The following is an 18079-nucleotide window of genomic DNA, read 5'->3' on the forward strand; positions in this document are numbered from 1 at the left end:
CCGTATCCATCCCCCCCACCTCACCCCTCACAATTTTCAACGGAGCCTGGTGTAATAGAAGTTTTTTCGAACCACTACATCTTTGATCTAGACCTGGCAATACTGCAGGTTGAAAACTTAAATTTCCAGCATCTTTTTCTACTACTGAGGATACGGCTCACGGCCATGAAAATTTGAACTTAATTTGTTATTCTAATTAAAATATACCACTTACATCTTGACTTTTAGCCTTAATCTTCTTCTCTATCAAGTTCTGCAAAGCCTCCGACCGAACGGACAGGGTCTCCACCTTCTCAATCAGCTGTTGGTAAGGTGAGAGGGGTTGAGTACCCATAACAACATGACCCAGCTTGGAGTCTATTTTTGCATCCAGCCTCGCATTTCTGATCAGGTTGACGATCCAGCACTCAGCCTCCTCAGGGTTCATGTTCAACTTCTCTGCCAACATCCTGTAAACAGAAGTGTGCTAAAAATTAACTGCAGCTCCGTTATACATACACATCTTTAAACCAAACAAATATTTTTACATTAGTATTCTAATGGCTTAGGTAAGGGTGCTGCCATTTTATTCCCTTTTATGGAATTTTAACGTTGCAAATTTGAGTAATAAGTGTGAGTGATATTTATTGTTATTCAACTGCAGCAGCATTACGTTTTTCTTAGGTGTTTATATGAGGGTCATTTCATAAAAAATGCACAAAGTGGCAACACTGTGGAGTGTTTGATGAAGTAAAAATTATGCCAGTTGCAGTTAAAGGCTTGTGGAAACAGCACGTGTGTTCGTCAGTTCTCTAGTGTATGCCAGTCGGAAGTGATGAGTGTTAGCAAATGGCATCTACAGGCACATTGGGTACCGTAATGATTGACAATCGAAGATCATGCATCAAAATTGAAAGTTTACGTGGCAAAAAGCTGACAGAAATTCACAATGCTTTAAGTGAAGTTTGTGGTGAGCAAATAGTGGACTTGAACCAGAGGAGAAGTCAGAGTCAAACAAGTGGATCATCCCCACGACCAAAAAAATTGGAAAAATATAAAAAAAGGTGAAGCAAATGATGATCTTTGTCTATGATCACCATGGAATCATCATGACTGATAGTCTCTCATATGAAACTAGTGTGACTGCAGCATATTATCGTGCATCAATCCAAAAATTACTTAGAAAAATGCACAAAAATTGACCTGGCTTGCTTCAGGGTGAGCCACTCAACTGCCTGCAACTGGAAAAGGTTGCGACCGTTTTGCTGAACAATTATGAGTAGGAAGTATTGACTCACCTTCTACACAGTACAAATGTGAGTTCACCAACCTTCAACTTATTCCCAAAGTTGAAATAGCCCATGCATGGAGAATGTTCCCCCCCCGCCTGGAAGATTTTTCTGCAGCGGTACCAAGTCATCCATGGACTGAACAAAAATGGTGCCCTAACTGGCATCCCAAGACATTGGGACATGATTATTTAGATGCAGGAAAACTATACCGAAGGACTAAGGAGACGTTGCCTAACGTACAATAAATATGTCAGAAAAAAATAGTGTGCATTATTTATGAAATGTTCCTCCTACTATGCACTTGACATAATTGTCCTGTATCAATTTATATCTAAAACATTACTGCCAAAGCAATGACAATGCTTTAAACTAAGAAACATCCAATGGTAAACAACTTTGACCGAAGTTCTGACTGACAATTGAGGGAGAGTGTTGGATATGGAAGTTGGAAGAGAAAGGCTAAATTGTTTGTATGGACTTGCACTGGAGAACAAGACTTCCCAAAAGTAGGTTCATTGTGACAGTTGGTGTCTTGATATTGAAAAAAAAATATCAGGTAAAAGGATTGTACTGGGTGCTTGGTAAGGCAATTACATCATGATGGGCAACCTACCTCACACTCATTACTACATCCAGAGCACATGAGACAACCTTACGGCAACCATACTCATGAAATGCTTCGTGTTTGTCTAAAGCATCCACAAACCAACACACTAACCAAATTCCTTCCAGCCTACCAAAATTTGACTTTTTGGCCCACTGATAGTGAGAGAGGGAGCTTTCTGAAATCTACAGTGTTTTGTGTTTTAACCATGTTAACTTAATGTAACATCTTTCCTTTCTCAAACCCTGAAGAACATAGTTTGGTTTGAAATTTGAATCAATTAAGGCATGTATTTGGAAATTAATATTTTATCGTACTTATGATGTTGGCGACATGTGACATAATATTCAAGCTTTTTTATGATAAACTCTATATTTCTAAATTGTGATTAAGTAATATTTTCTATTGTTTGGAACCTGTCTTTCATTCTCCTTCATGAAGAGGGAAAATTTCTAATCTGGCTACGTAAAGATTGAATTATGATATTATGCTGCATAACTAAATTCATTCACCCTGCATATTGCGTTTTTATTGCATCCAGGTAATTTGAAAAAATATATATTTTATGCTGAATTTCTGCCACTTTTGGCTAATTGCAATGAAGATGAGTGATGATGGAATTGATAAAGGAACACCAAAGAGCACACACTCGCAAGTCAGGATTTGAACCCAGGATTGGTGCCAAGATCAAAAGTCAATCAATTAACATGCTTGACCACCGAGATGGTGAATCCAGCGAAAAATACAATTCAAGGGTTTAACCACTTGCCTGACACTTTATTTTCCCAAAAGTGGTCCATATTTTACACATTTTTTTTATTGTGTGTTTGTAATGTACCGATATCGGCAATTAAGGAACAGTAATGAAATTCTATTTTTGGGGTCAAATAAGGTTACCAAACTATTCAAAAAACTTCCATAATTATTAACCCGAGTTAACTCGTACATACATGGAAAGTACTACAAATGTTTCAAAATAGCATATAAACTGTGGAAAATAAAATGTCTTCACATTTTAATGTTGAATTCCAAAGAGACAGATCCAACAGATGAAAGAAAATCTTTTTATAATACTTTTTGCACGCTTTGTTGGTGTGGTGTATGAAGCAAGATGCTGATCAACACCACCCATTTTGTCGTTGTAATCGACCACCACTCGTGGTTTAATTTTGGCTTTCTGACTTTGTGTTACAGTCATCATTTCAACAGAATGGATGGTTGACAACAATGTCACATCCTTCTTATCTTTCCATTTCATGACTGTCACTTTGCCGCATTGCAACCCTACTTCTTCGCCTTTCTTCAATTTGGCTGTTCTTAGAGTCTGTGGTACATCTCTCCTACTGCGTTTCAGTGTTCCAAATACATCAGCTTTTTCGAAATGAACAGATCTGCAAGTTGTGGGGAGTTATAATAATTGTCCATTGTCAAACAGTACCCCTTTCCCAACAAATCATATACCAAAGAAAAGATTTTAGAAGGCGACTGTACACCACCACAACTATCTGTATCTGTCCTGTCAGTACACACACTGTCCACTGTTGTATCACTTCCACTCACATCCATTTTTCCTTCTCCTCCTCTATACTGTTGTCTAAGCTTATCGTTACTCATCTTGTTGTTCTTCACACGATGGAAAACACTAAAACATGAACAGAATGTATTCACAACACAAAAACGCTCTGTAAGTTTTGGCACTACACTCACAGAACGACCACAACTACCACTGGAAAGCTGACAACTACGTAGTGTCATGGGAATCCGGTAGATGGCCTTCCATCTAGTGGCCAAAATGGGAATTAACACCTTTTAAAGCTCAAACGAGTCTATCCGGGTAGGCAGAAAAGTGCACTGCGGTTGCACGATTTTAACGAGATAACTCGGGTAAATAATATGTAAAGCAAAAACAAATTCCGAGTTAACTCGGGTTAATCAGGCAAGTGGTTAAAATTCAATTTAAATTACCGTATTTATGCATGTATAATACACAGACTGGTTTTTGATGGGGAGAAGCGACAAACAATAATATCTCGAATATAATGCGCAGTACAATTTAGGTTCAAGAAATGGCTTTCTTAGCGGTAAGTCGAAAAGTTGCTGCTATGCCGATCAAATTAACATCATACCTATTCAACCTAACCTGTTGCTATGTGAACCAAGAGGAGAATATTATCTTGTGTATAGAATGAGTCACTAACCAATGCCACCTCCCCCTCTCCCTCCACTGTGATTAGCACCCCAAAGCTATCACTTCTATAACCATCTTGGTCATTCTGTAGTAGAAGGAAGCGAGATCAAAATTATGTTATTGATTTGCAGCACTCAGGAAGTTATTTGCTATTATTTCTCGCTCAACAAATACCGCTTACATGGGAGGTGCTTGCTTGAATTGACAGAACGGTGCCACTTTTTTCGGTGTCGCAAAACATTCTGGTACAAAGTGAAAAATCATGGAAAATGACCATTTCATTTTCACAGTGTTTTTTAAAACAATAATATTACTAAAGAAATCCAACTTGGTCATTCGTATTTGTGCCTGTTGATATATACATGTCATACGCAGTGACAGTGAAAACATGTGTGGTTTCATGTTGGCAGTCTAAATTATTCCATGCATAATACACACTATAGTTCTAAGGGGCAAAATTTTGGAAAAAAGTGCATGTTATACATGAGTAAATACAGGATATAGTGCAGTAAATTTTTATCCTAATTTTATATGTTAGTGTTAACATTATGTTGATACATGTTGCACTCCCTCAACCACAAAGTGAAATCATTGGAGCTATCAAATGAGCTTATGAACATAATACTATTATAAAAAATTTAAACAGTTCAGAGAATACCATATATTGATTGATTGCTTTATTTTACTTCGCTTTTGTGCCACTGTTGGCTAATTTGCGAAGATGGGGATGAGTGATGATATGATGAAATTGGCGGACACTCACAAACATCCATACCCAGGCCGCAATTTGAACCAGAACCCTTAGCGTCAGAGTGGGATATGCTAACCATTCTGCCACAGGAGCCGGTAGTTTGGAAAATATACATAAACAAGTTTAAGTATTATGTCTAGGCAGAATCAGGCAACACACATACCCTATGCTAATGCACTGATGTATGCGGCAGAAGGTTTCAAAAATCATAAGCCGTGCATTCTCCACAAACTCATCTAGACAAGCAATGAGAAAGAAGTCGTAGAACAACACAGTCTGGCACTCGTGCAGCTTCTGTCTCGCTCCATCAAAATCAAAGTTCACGTACAGGTGTTCCAAGAATTCTGTGATTGGATCTCGGTATGTGTAGGATTCCTGAAATAATAGGAATAATTACTGTGGCAGTAATAATACTGGCAACTATAAAATATTATATAAACTATTTCAACAAAAATGTGTTATGATTAGGGAAAGGCATTAGAGACCTAAAAATTGCTAAAAAAATACAGCAATTTTTTTTAAAATATTTTAAATGCAAAATGTTTAAATAGAACTATAACTCATCCAAGAAGAAGAGTAATGATCTCTGGACACCCCTTGTAAGAAACATTCTGAATATTTCAGAACCTGCATATACAGAATGTCCACACTGAGACTCCAACATTTTGAAAGGTTATTTCTTTTTCATTCCACGTTATACTGTTGTGATTCCAATAGGAACAGAAGCAGAAACTCAAAAAGATTATGAGGTAATGTTGTAGTTCGTGCTAGAAGCACAGAGGTGCTAAAACAATAAATTGTTTCTAAAATGAGCGTGCACAGGTTGTGTGGTTGTATGCAGATTTTTTCATATGGGAGTATGTCAAAGACAGAGTGTACGCTACAAGAGTTAATGACATACTGGACACAGTAGACATGGCGTGAAATTGACTACAGGTTAAGACATTTTTCGTGCCACCAAAGGCACCCATGTGCAATGCACTAAACTGAATTTTGTGAGTTACACTGAAAAAACTTTGAGAGTTACATTTTCATGTATATGGTAAACAAATTTTCCTTTCCACCATATTTGTTTAAAATGTTGAAGTCTCGTGGTGGACACTCTGTATATCCAATTTAAAATCAATTTACAAAAACTAATTTTATTCTAGGTTATTATCAAAAACACAAATCAGATGTTTCAGAATACATGTGAATTAAAATTAACAATAAATATTTGCTGATATTCTCAAATCAAAACAATTGTCTATTGTCTGATGGTAAAAACTTGTACGTGAGAAAGCTCCTCTCTATTCAAACTGATACAATTCAAGTCTCCTGAATTCAATTCACAGTCAGCAAGAGAAAAATTTTCACCTGATGAAGCTTCAAAAAAATAAGAGGCACAAGATACTGCTCCAGGTCTGCTTTGTTTCCTGGTAATGTTGTTAGCTTACGTGTGAACAAGCATTAACAAGTAGAAATATCCAGTAGGAGACAATCTTTCCAGAACAAACCAGCCTTCCAGTCTGTGCACTTGCACAAGAACAAATTTCACATATTGCATGAGAAACGACTTTAGGAACACCTTAACAAACTTCACATATTGCATGAGAAACGACTTTAGGAACACCTTAACAAACTTCACATATTGCATGAGAAACGACTTTAGGAACACCTTAACAAATTTCACATACTGCATGAGAAACGACTTTAGGAACACCTTAACAAACTTCACATATTGCATGAGAAACGACTTTAGGAACACCTTAACAAACTTCACATATTGCATGAGAAACGACTTTAAGAACACCTTAACAAACTTCACATATTGCATGAGAAACTACTTTAGGAACACCTTAACAAACTTCACATATGCATGAGAAACGACTTTAGGAACACCTTAACAAACTTCACATATTGCATGAGAAACGACTTTAGGAACACCTTAACAAACTTCACATATTGCATAAGAAACGACTTTAGGAACACCTTAACAAACTTCACATATTGCATGAGAAACGACTTTAGGAACACCTTAACAAACTTCACATATTGCATAAGAAACGACTTTAGGAACACCTTAACAAACTTCACAATCTTGATATAACAGGCAATTGCCGTAACTTGTTTAACTCCTGTGCCTTTTGAAATACCAATTGCCACATGGTACAGTGATGCTTGTAAAACAACTACCCAATTGACATGCCAGAATGATTGCGATCAGGGGACTTTTACAACATAAGAGAAAACAATTTTAAATATATACCTGTTGTATCACTTTTACAAGGTCCTTCAGTGCGCTGCGTCTGGTTCTGTTGATAATTACTGAGGTTGCAAGATAACGCAGGATATGTGGACACATAGTTTGGATGGCATTCAAGTAGCTAAAAAAAGACAATAAATATTCATATTCAATATCTACAGCCTTAATCACAATAAAACTGACACTACAATTTGTGTCTGCTGCTTGGCTTTTAAGTTCTCAAGGTAATAATGTATGCAAAAACATGTTAGTGGTGACAATAATAGTGAAACTTGAACCACTTTTCTTACCACACAAGACAATAGCACAACTTAATTCCTTTTTACTCTAGAATTTCTTGGGCTTTCCCACATTTCTCAAAAGCCTGATACAGTGGAACCCCGATTTTACATTTTCCCGCATTATACATTCAATCTTGATGGTTCCAACATAGCAAAATGCTATAAAATTTTCCTCAATTTTACATTTTCCTGCATTTAAAAGTTTTTTTGACTTGGTCCGCTGAAGAACGTAAAATTGAGGTTCCACTGTATTGGGTAAACAGTTTTGGAGAAAATAAGACTTATGTGGTTAATTGGAGAAAAACATTCTGCAATTTTCAGGAGTATATATTGTAATTATTCTTATTTTCAAAGCACACAAAGCAAACAAACTAGGAATGATTCAATCGAGACCTCATATACAGGGATGGACAAAAATATGGAAACACCATGACATCAGAACGGGAGATATCGACGCAATTTTTCCACTTGAAATCGGATGCAGTGCGACATTCTTTTGTTTTGAGATAGGACCCTGTTGGACTGGTAGGAGTCGACAGTTGCGTAGTACTGAATCATGTCCGAGCTGACAGTGTTTCAAAGAGGACAAATTGTTGGTGCCCACCTAGCAGTCGCCTCTGTTACCAAAGTAGCCATGTTATATGGCATATCGAGAGGGACTCAATCCAAGATCATGATGACATAATAGTGTGTCCGGAAAGACCATCAGAAAAAACCTGCGTGGACGAAAACGTAAACTGAGTGACAAAGACAGGACACTGAGAAGGATTGCGACCATGTTTTGAATGAAGAATGGTGCAAGATCCCTTTGTCCACCATCCAGGACTTGGATTTGTCCATTCCTCGGAGACTGCAGGCCGTTGTGGAAGCTAAAGGTGGCCCTGCACTTTATTAGCTACAGCATTCTGGCATTTTCTCCAAGATGTTTCCATATTTTTGTCCATCCCCTGTATTTCCTCTCCAATCATACAACTTTTTTGGATATTTGGCTATCTGAGATCCTCATTATACACATACCTGACACCCCAATTATATATATACTCACTCATCTGTCATTGCGATTGATTGATTTGGTGTTTTAAGTCCACTTTATGCACAGTAAGGCTAATCGGAACTGGATCTACAGTTTAAAGTGGGATCCGAACCACTATGTGTCTCCACCGGGTATCAAACCCGAGACCCCTTGATTACAAGGCGATGACGCTACCAATGTGCTATCGGGGAGGCCTATCTGTCATTCAGATTACCAAGAGATACACACACACACAAGGTAAAAAATTGACATCCCCTCCCCACACACACACACATTGCTGTTAATACCGTGCGTTGATTTCGATCTGCAGCCGAGAGATCGAAATGAACGCACGGTATATGCAAGGTATATGGTGGCAAGGTCCGTTGACCTGTGTTTGCCGCTCGCTTTGGAAGGTCCGTTCATAACGCACCTTTTGAGCAAGCCTAGGTGGTTGTAAAACTGTGACGTCATAGACATGACAGATTGCTGGGGAAAGTTTAGTATCCGCTAGTTTTAGCAGGGGAAACGTGTTTCTGTGTTCTTTCCTTGCTCTTGTATTCGTGTATTCGCGTGTATTTTTAGTCATTTTGTTGTGTTTTTCATATTGTAGTGTGAGTGATAATAATAATGTCTAACTGTGCTGTGAGCACATGTCGAAACTATCTCAGGAAAACTAAAAATTTTGATATTGTTTACCATAAATTTCCTCCCAACGAGAAGTTCCGAAAAATCTGGGAGAGCAAATGTTATCGAAAAGACAAATTTCAGGTTGCTAACTCAAGTATTTGTTCTTCACATTTTTCACCAGAATGTTACGAACGCGATTTAAAATCGGAATTATTAGGAATTACACCAAAGAAGAGATTAAAAAAGAAAGATGCCATTCCTACATTGTTACTTCCAGTCACACATGTGCAGGTCAGTGACGACAACAGCGTTCGTGCAAGATGTGCCAAGGCAAGATGTGCTAGGAAAAGGGTCCTCTCTAAGGTAAGTGAACAATTATTTGTGAACAGCAGCGTGCCACCTCAAGAACAAAAGCCTTATCTGTGTTGTCATTCGTTTGTTCAATAGAAAGTGAAAAAATCGAAAACACCAAACAATTGGAAGTGCTTCGTGCGGAAAATGAAAAGCTAAAGACAGATATAAATAATTGTCATGAGGAAATCAAAAACCTTAAAATTAATTTACAAAAACGGCAAGCAAGGTATAAGAAGGTTCAAAAGTGGCTTTAAAAATAAGGGAGCGGAAGAACTATCGTGAAAAAAAAGTGAGACAAATTTTGAGCAAAACCTTTACTCCAAGGCAAATCAACCAGTGGCGTGCCCAGGATTTTCGAAAGGGAGGGGTTATGTATACTTTTTCTTGGTAGTCAGCTCTCATTTTGTCATATTTTCCTACCTTTGACGTTCATTTTTTAGGAATACTGGGCGAAAAAGGGGGGTTACAACCCCCATTAACCCCCCTTGGGCACGCTACTGAAATCAACATGTTAATTAAGGGGAAAAGAAAGCAGAGGCGGAAACAGGAAGATATAATTCCTGCATTAATACAAAGGGCCATCACATCAGATCGATCAGAGGTCGGAATTCCATTACCCAGCATTGCAAAACTTCGTCGCTGGGCGCAGAAATTGAGACTCCCACCGGGAATTCTTGCACTAGTTTTGAATATTATGAAACAGCAGGGAGAGTATTTGACTGAAGTGGAAAAACTGAGTGTCCTGTTGTTTGATGAAATGAATGTTAATGGACGTGTGTGCTACGACAGTGAAAATGACAGAGTTTTGGGTCCCCATAGAAATGTTCAGGTTGCAATGCTTCGAGGATTGACAGGTGAATGGAAACAGCCAGTAGCTAAGGCTTTGTTGTTTGATATTATATCAATGTTTGGGGTAGCTGGGTATAAAAGAGTCGCTATAGTTTCGGATCTAGGTGGAAGTAATAGAAAGCAAATGAAACAAAAACAATGGACCCAGAGCTGCTCTTCTTCCAGTTCTTACAAGCACTAGTTGTGGGCAAGTTTATGCCTTTACATAGTTATAATTCTTCTATACACCATTACTTTCATGTATTCTGTGTAAGTTGTTTTGCGATGCTCTTCAGTATGTGTTTTTCCTCTTAAAATCAAGAGCGTTGCATGCTTTACAGTGTTGAAAATAGCAGACACGCAGAGAGTATCATGCTGATGACGTCACAGAACCCTGCCGACATTGTAAACACGAGGATTGACGAAAAGGCATGTTATGACCAGACCTTCTAGAGCGGGGGAAAGTGGGCTTCGACGGACCTTGTATGGTGGGATGTGAAGGTAGGACCCCAGACATTCACAATCTTGGTCATTTGTGGAGGTGATGTGATCAACAACATGTTCTGGACAATTTGACCAATCAGATATTAATTTATTTATTACAGGCTGGGTAAATGAGAGATGCATGGGCATTGCTGGTACCGCCCCCACAACCCACCCCTGGGAATCGAACCCAGATCTCTCCTGTGACAGTCACATGTCTTGCCAATGGAACACACTGCATCTCTCCATATAACACTCCAATTATTCAGCTCTCTGTTATCCAAGTTTTATTGGCAAATTTGTCTCGCCATGTAGGCATATTAAAAGTTCAACGCAGATACTCACTTGGGGCGATACAGGAACATTTCTATGATGAGGTCTTGACCCTTGGAATGGTTGAAGAAGACGAAGAGGCTCCAGTGGATGAGCCAGGTCCTTTGCTGGAGGAGCTGAAGGGCAGAGCCAAAGGTGTTGTTGTCGATGTACTCCCTCAGCTTGTTCAGTTCCTCCAGCGCAGGGTCCCAGTGCTGGAGCAGAATCTCAGATGCCAACTTGCCCCACAACGCATTCAGATAGTTCTGTAAAAAGTAAGAAATATATTGATATAAATATTTATTATTAGTATGGATAATTATGGTGAATATACAATCGAAATTTCTGTACAAACATGAACACATTTCAGTGTTAAAATAATGAACTAAATCTCAAAAATGAAGATAAACAAAGAATGGATGTAGGTGTTAGAAGAGTGGAAAGAACAAGAGAGAAAGAGGAGAGGAGAAGGAAGAAGAATGAAGGAAATAGAGCGTGAGATAAAGAGTCCAACCACATTCACTTTTAAGGTGAAAGTACAGTTGACAAGGGAAAGCCACCTGCTAGAATGTTCCAGAACAACTTTCTAATAGTCTGGAGGGGAGTATTTTTGTGTATATATATCGTCCTGTTTTGTAAATTGTTACATTTGTACTTGGTGCAGAGTTTGAAGAAGACCTTGCTAGAAGGTTGAAACGTTACGTTTAGTTTATGTTTTATAATAAAATAAATTTCTGCCTTGGTCAGCATATTGAGTTTTTCATATCATGGAAACAAGGCTTAATGGTGTTATAATGTTAAAATGAATATATTCCTAAAGTGGATTTACTGTGCACTTAATAATCCCTAGACAATGGATAAGCAATTCCTGATGCTGAAAGGAGAGTAGAATATCCTAGTCCTCCAGATAGGAGTTTGGCATGCAGTTAGCTACACCATACAATACAGTAAATTGATTGTGAGACCAAAAACAACAGTGTACAATGACTGAACTTAAGACAGGCCCAGTTAAAGAACATAGTTGAATTATTTAAAGGTTACGGCATGGAATGTGGGAAATCCAAAAAGAGAAGAATTTTATGATTTGGCACATATAGCAGGTGTACTACATAGAAATTTAATTGGAATGTGCAGACTCGATCAGAGTCTCTGGCATACAATGCCAATGTTCTATCAAATGAGCTACCAAGTCAGACCAGATTTCACCTCACTTTTCAGTTACATTGTGTGGAATTGTCACTGTTAGTGATACTGCAATGGGATCTGGTGCCTTTGAAACACTTGAGGGCATAAATAATTCCTAGTTTCTCCCAATGCTGTTTAAATTTCTACACAGTACATCACCTGTGTATATCAAATCATAAAGTAACAGACAGCTCAATATTGGAAGAAACTAGGAACTGATGAAATCATCGGTGAATAACTGCAACAGGATCTGTTGCCTTTAAAAACTGAGACAATTCCACACACAAAAAGTTGTGAAAGCAAAAATCAGATGAAACCAGGGCTGGTTCAGTAGCTCAGCTGATAAAGTAATGGCATAGTGAGCCATAGCCTTAGGTTCGAGTTCATGTCAATCCATACTTTCTCTTTTTTTTTTTTGCTTAAATTTCTAGACAAGACTCATAGAAAGAAGGAAATGTAAAAAAAAAAGTACAATGAATATGATTCCTGTAATAAGTATTTTTTTAAAGAGAAGTTTGAATATTAGCCTACTGTTTACTAGGACTGAGTCGGCACTTTGGTCTCTTGAGGGATCTGCAAAAATGCCCTGCAACACTTTCACGGAGTAAAATTATCCTGTAAGTTATGCAAAATGTGAAGTTTTCATTCACTTTCCATGAATACAGTAAAACCTCGTTAATCCAGACTAATGAGGGGATAAGTTGACCGGTTTAATGAAAGTCCAGATGAACTAAAATAACCTAAAAGAACAGTAGAAAGTGCATTAAAACTCCATTTATAGCAACAAAACACGTTTAGTTTATTATGGTGTATTTAAAGGGTATAGGGCTAAATACACTATACGGTACAGTACAAAGTCTGCGGGCAACAGAATTTCATCAGTGGTTGACTGCCTTTTCTTTGGGAAGTTCTCTTGTTGACTTCTAGCCACATTTAAAACCTTGCATTATGCTTCCTTTTTTTTTTCTTGCCTGTCCAGATTAAGCAAAGTCCAGCTTATTGGGTTCCGGATTAACGAGGTTTTACTGTATTATGTGAAAAAGCTTATTTTATGATTACATAACAAGTGTTTCAATATTCCAATGTAATTTTATAATATGTTGAAGCGAAACTCTGGTAAATTTATGCTTACAATTGGATTGGAATACTCACCCACTAAAATTAAACAATATTTTGAACAACATTTAATTGTTGCAATTTTCAAACATCAGTAACGATATCAGTGAAAATTGGTAAGCATATAGGCATCTGCGTGGGTGCATCATATAGCCATCTGTTCCGAGTAGTATCTGCTCAGGAAATACTTTATAATTGCAAATTAAAAAACAACTATTACAGCCATTATCTTACCTTATCACTTGAAGGCATAAACACAATATATATGTTCAAGTAATTGGATGACATATTATAGTTTCCACACTCATATGTGTACTTTGCAATCCTGTATACGGCATCCATCGTCTCCATTTTGAACTGGAAAGAATGAGAATTTCAATTAAATACAGAACATCATGGAAATTTTCATCTGCAAAATAGAATTTTATTTCTAATCCTATAAAACTTTACACGCCATATCTACATTTACAGATAATTGTTGAAAGAATAAATATACTGAGAAGGGGAGGTGGAGGGGGGTGGGGGTGGAAAAGCTTATATCCCTTAAAAATCATGTCCAGGATTATTTGCTAATTCATGGTTACATTTATGAAATCACAATTATTAGTCTCTATTACTCTACTCCTCAGGTCACAGGAGGTTCACAAAAGTACCCAAAATTTGTAAATGTTGATAACCTGAAAATTTTGGGGGGTAGCTAGTACCTCCCCCAAGTTATGTATATGGTTACACACACACAACAAAAAACAATAAATATAATTATTCAAAATATATGTGTGGGACAGTGCACGAAACATGGTCCTACTCCATGTAAAAAAAATAATTAACCTGAAATTTACTGTTTTTAATTGCATGAAGGTTTAAATGTTTGTGAATGCATATAATCTGCATATTTCACCAAAAAATTAATAGCTTCTGTAGCCTATGTGCTTCACAGACAAATTAAGTAAAATTTTGCTACATTTTTTAACACGTTCGCTGCCACCTAAAAAAGGCATACTTTTTTTATCAGGGGCCAATTAAGGTTCGTATGTAATTTTGCTTATTTCTAGAATAAAATGGATTGTTTTATATAAAATACATTGCAAATTTACAATTTTCATGTAAATTTTACACTGATGCACATTTATTTATTTATTATTTATTTACTTATGCAAGTATTATCCTGCTGAAAAACAGCTGGCTGGCCTTAGTACAGCAGTACATGTAAAAAAAAAATTTAAAAAAGTCAAATTTATAATACAAGATTGAATGATAAAGATGTGACTGTACAAAAGAAATACTAAATACAATAAGAGGTACAATAAAATATGAATGATATATACATTAAAGTATACATGATAAGTCATTAAAATAGGCCTGATGAATGATTAAAATACAATTGATCTTTAGGCTCGTTGGATATCATTATAACTACTGACTATGGAGTTTAAAAAGTCATTATATGTATTTATAATCTGTAGATGTTGTCAATAACGACCCTTTAGTGCATACTCGATACGGCGTAGCTCGTATAGATATTCTCGATAAAAGCGTAGGGACAGAGTAGTAACCATCTAAAATTTTCTCAACGAATTCTATATCATTTCTGTTTCTTCTAGCTGAAAGGTATTCAACTTTCAACTTGTTCAATAGGTTGTCATAACTATAAAATAAGTTAAACAGTTTAAATCTAAACTATAAATAGGAAAGAAATTTATTTTGTATATTCTCAATGATGTCACGTTTTCCAACACCACAGGAAAAATTCCATGTCACAGAACTGAATTCCAGAATGGGTCTGACAAATGCCATATATATAACTAAGAGAAAATGGAGGTTGTTCAGACGTTGCCATTTGTTTATGACCGAACCTGTCAGTTTTCTATTTGTTGACACCATATGATTAAGATGCACCTTAAAGCTAAGTTTCCTGTCAAGAAAAACCCCAAGATCCTTAACATCTTCTACAAGACTAAGATTCACATTGTCTATGTTATAATTGTAGCAGGAGTGCTGTCTCTTGCGTGAGAAGGTCATTGCAACTGACTTAGACAAGTTGATTATTATCTAACCACTTCTTAATTGCATTAATGTCCGTTTGTAGTTTATAATGGTCATTCACATCATTAATCTCTGCATACAGCTTAAATTCATCAACATAAAAAAGACATTTCGAATACTTTACAACATCATCTATATCATTTAGAAATAAAATAAACATCACCGGTTTATACTATGGATTTTTGTTACCCTGTGATGCATGACGTGCAAATGAGTGATGTTTTATTGACATAGGTAATTATTATTTTCGCACAGCGTGCGATATTTTCATAATATTCTCAATTTCTTTATTTTCCATCTTCCTCCTAATAAGACAAATTATTATATTACAATGTAACAGTGTTAGTATTATACACATATATCTTGAAGCTTTCCTGGCGGTGAATACTGAAGAGGTTTTCTCGGGCAATCATGAGGTGATTTCCGGTTAGGCTTACGAGCATTCGAGAGCTAACGTAACTCTCATCTTCAGGGTATGAAGTGCAGAGAATAGTCAACTGCAAGCGTGGGCGTCGTAGAGACGGCACCTGATTGGTCCGCCAACTACACCGTACCCCTCCCACATCAAATACATATAACCATATCCTAACTATTCTCATATATGCGTCACCGGCAGTGAACGTGTTAAAGCGTCACACAATTTCATTTACATCATTCATGCATTCAGGATGTTTTTGTTTTTTTCAGCCCCCACAAAATACTTCATAATTCTATGTAATCAGTTCATTACGAGTACTTTAATCCAATCGCATGTCTCAAATCATATATTTTGTGTGTGAAATGTCAGTTTTTCAATCTCCTTATTTATAACAAAGTGATCAATGTTTAGAGAATAAGCAGAAACCTTACTTACACCAAATTCTTTTGAGAGGTAGTTCCACAGAGTCTTTGAGTCTCTCACTGTATCCATTGTCTTCGTGACCTTCTCATCTGATATCACTTTCACAATTGGGTCAACTTCAGTCTGCAGTTCCTGCAAATGGGACACAATCTGGGCTCTCCGATTCCTCATGCTCTGCAAAAGAAATGTTACATTCAGTACTTAAACGGAAATGCTTATATCTAATCAATGAAATATAATCCAACGAAATTTCCTTTGCTTTCAATATTGAATGTACGACAACACTTTTTATTTATTTTTCTGGCACACAAACACTTGTTTATTGATGTTATTTCCACTGTTTCAGTCAATCTTAATCACGTGAGCAATAACAGGGATATTCTACACAGTGTATCTACTGAGATTCTTAGACTGGCAACACTGTAACAAGGTAAATGCTTGACTGATTGATTTGGTGTTTTAAGTCCACTTTATGCACAGTAAGACTAATCGGGACTGGACCTACAACTTAAAGTGGGATCCGAAACACTATGTGCCTCCACCGGGTATCAAACCTGGGACCCCAAGGTAAATGCTGCCATCTGGCATTTGGTACATGTATTACGTAGTGTTACACATGGTGAATGTGCAGTGAAATCAGTGACTCTTTCAGGGCAATACTGAGTGAGTTACAGCTTTTCAATTAGTGCAGTGGTTTGTACCCTCGTCATGGATTTGAAAACAGAACAAAGTCTGGCGATTAAGTTTTGTGCAAAACTTGGTAAAACCCCTTCATAAAGAGTTAAAATGCTGAAAGTGCTTACAGCAATGAAGCCACCAGTCAAACTGACGATAATGTTGAAAAGGTTCGAGAAAAACTGAATGAAAACTGGGCACAGTCACTGGAGATGATTGCAGCTGTGTATAAGAGCCATTTCAAGTGCTTGCTAAAGAGACTGCTATGAGTGAGATAAGAGCTGGTTGAATCTGGTGCCTGCAGCACGACAATGTGCCAAGTCACAAGGCAATTCTTGTCCAACAGTTTTTGGCATGGAAACAAGTGACTGTATTAAACCACCCACCTTATTTGCCAAATTTGGCACCAGCCGATTACTTTTAATTCCACAAATTGAAGTCCCACCTGAAGGGCCAACGTTTTGACACCATTTTGGAAATTGAAGCTCTGACAAGGCACCTAAACACAATCTCAAAAGATGATTTCCACTGGAGCATCCAGCAAATTGTACAGCCGTGCCACTTTTTATTAAGCCAGTCTAAGAACTATGTAGACACACTGTGTACTTCAGTTATTTTACGTTGCTTTTCTACATTGTAGGTTAATCAGCAATAAGAATCAATAAGGATCTGATGAAATGGATGATGGGACAAAATAAAGGTTAAGCAGCATTTGAACCTCTGACCTCTGTCTTTTTATCATCACAACAGTTCTTTATGAAAAACCTACAAAAGAAGATATTTTGATATTCTCACGACTCAATCCTCTAACATGGCATACTGCATCGTTGAAACTGCCATGTGCTATTGCTGATATCACAGTTTCAATATGGAAAGAAATGGATGAGAATGTGATGCACAGGATCAGGAAAGCTAAGAATGTGCACAACATGGTCATCACAGCAGTCTAGAAGATGAACAAATGTTAAGAATACTCTACAATAATGTACATTAGTTTCACTATGATGACAAACTTAGAAAATGTCCAGAAGCTGCAAATATTGACCGTAGCTAATCGGCACAACAGCTGGGATGCTAACAACTCTGTTGTTTCAAAATGGCGGCATTGCAGAAAGTAGGTGTACATCGTTCTCCATGGAACGAAAGGGAGGGGTGGAGCAGACTTAGCTTGCATCATTAACTAATTTCTCATAAAAATGAAAGAAAAAGAAACTCTCCAGATTGCATCAACTAATTTCTAAGTTCCCAATGGAAAGTAAT

General features: G+C 37.2%; 1 protein-coding gene across 1 annotated transcript in view; it reads right to left on the bottom strand.

The window, feature by feature from the left end:
- Positions 1 to 18079, bottom strand: part of eIF3e (eukaryotic translation initiation factor 3 subunit e) — a 32149-nt gene that overhangs the window by 9367 nt on the left and 4703 nt on the right. Inside the window, exons 3-8 of the mRNA XM_083144016.1 lie at positions 16157 to 16318; positions 13495 to 13617; positions 10993 to 11225; positions 7063 to 7180; positions 4978 to 5189; positions 215 to 449 (exon numbers count right to left, since the gene is read on the bottom strand). Of these exons, the coding sequence (XP_083000142.1) occupies positions 215 to 449; positions 4978 to 5189; positions 7063 to 7180; positions 10993 to 11225; positions 13495 to 13617; positions 16157 to 16318 (1083 nt within the window). The remainder of the gene's footprint in view (positions 1 to 214; positions 450 to 4977; positions 5190 to 7062; positions 7181 to 10992; positions 11226 to 13494; positions 13618 to 16156; positions 16319 to 18079) is intronic.

This window comes from Lepisma saccharinum, chromosome 22 (assembly GCF_977018435.1).
Source record: "Lepisma saccharinum chromosome 22, izLepSacc3.1, whole genome shotgun sequence".
NCBI classification, from domain to species: Eukaryota; Metazoa; Arthropoda; class Insecta; order Zygentoma; family Lepismatidae; genus Lepisma; species Lepisma saccharinum.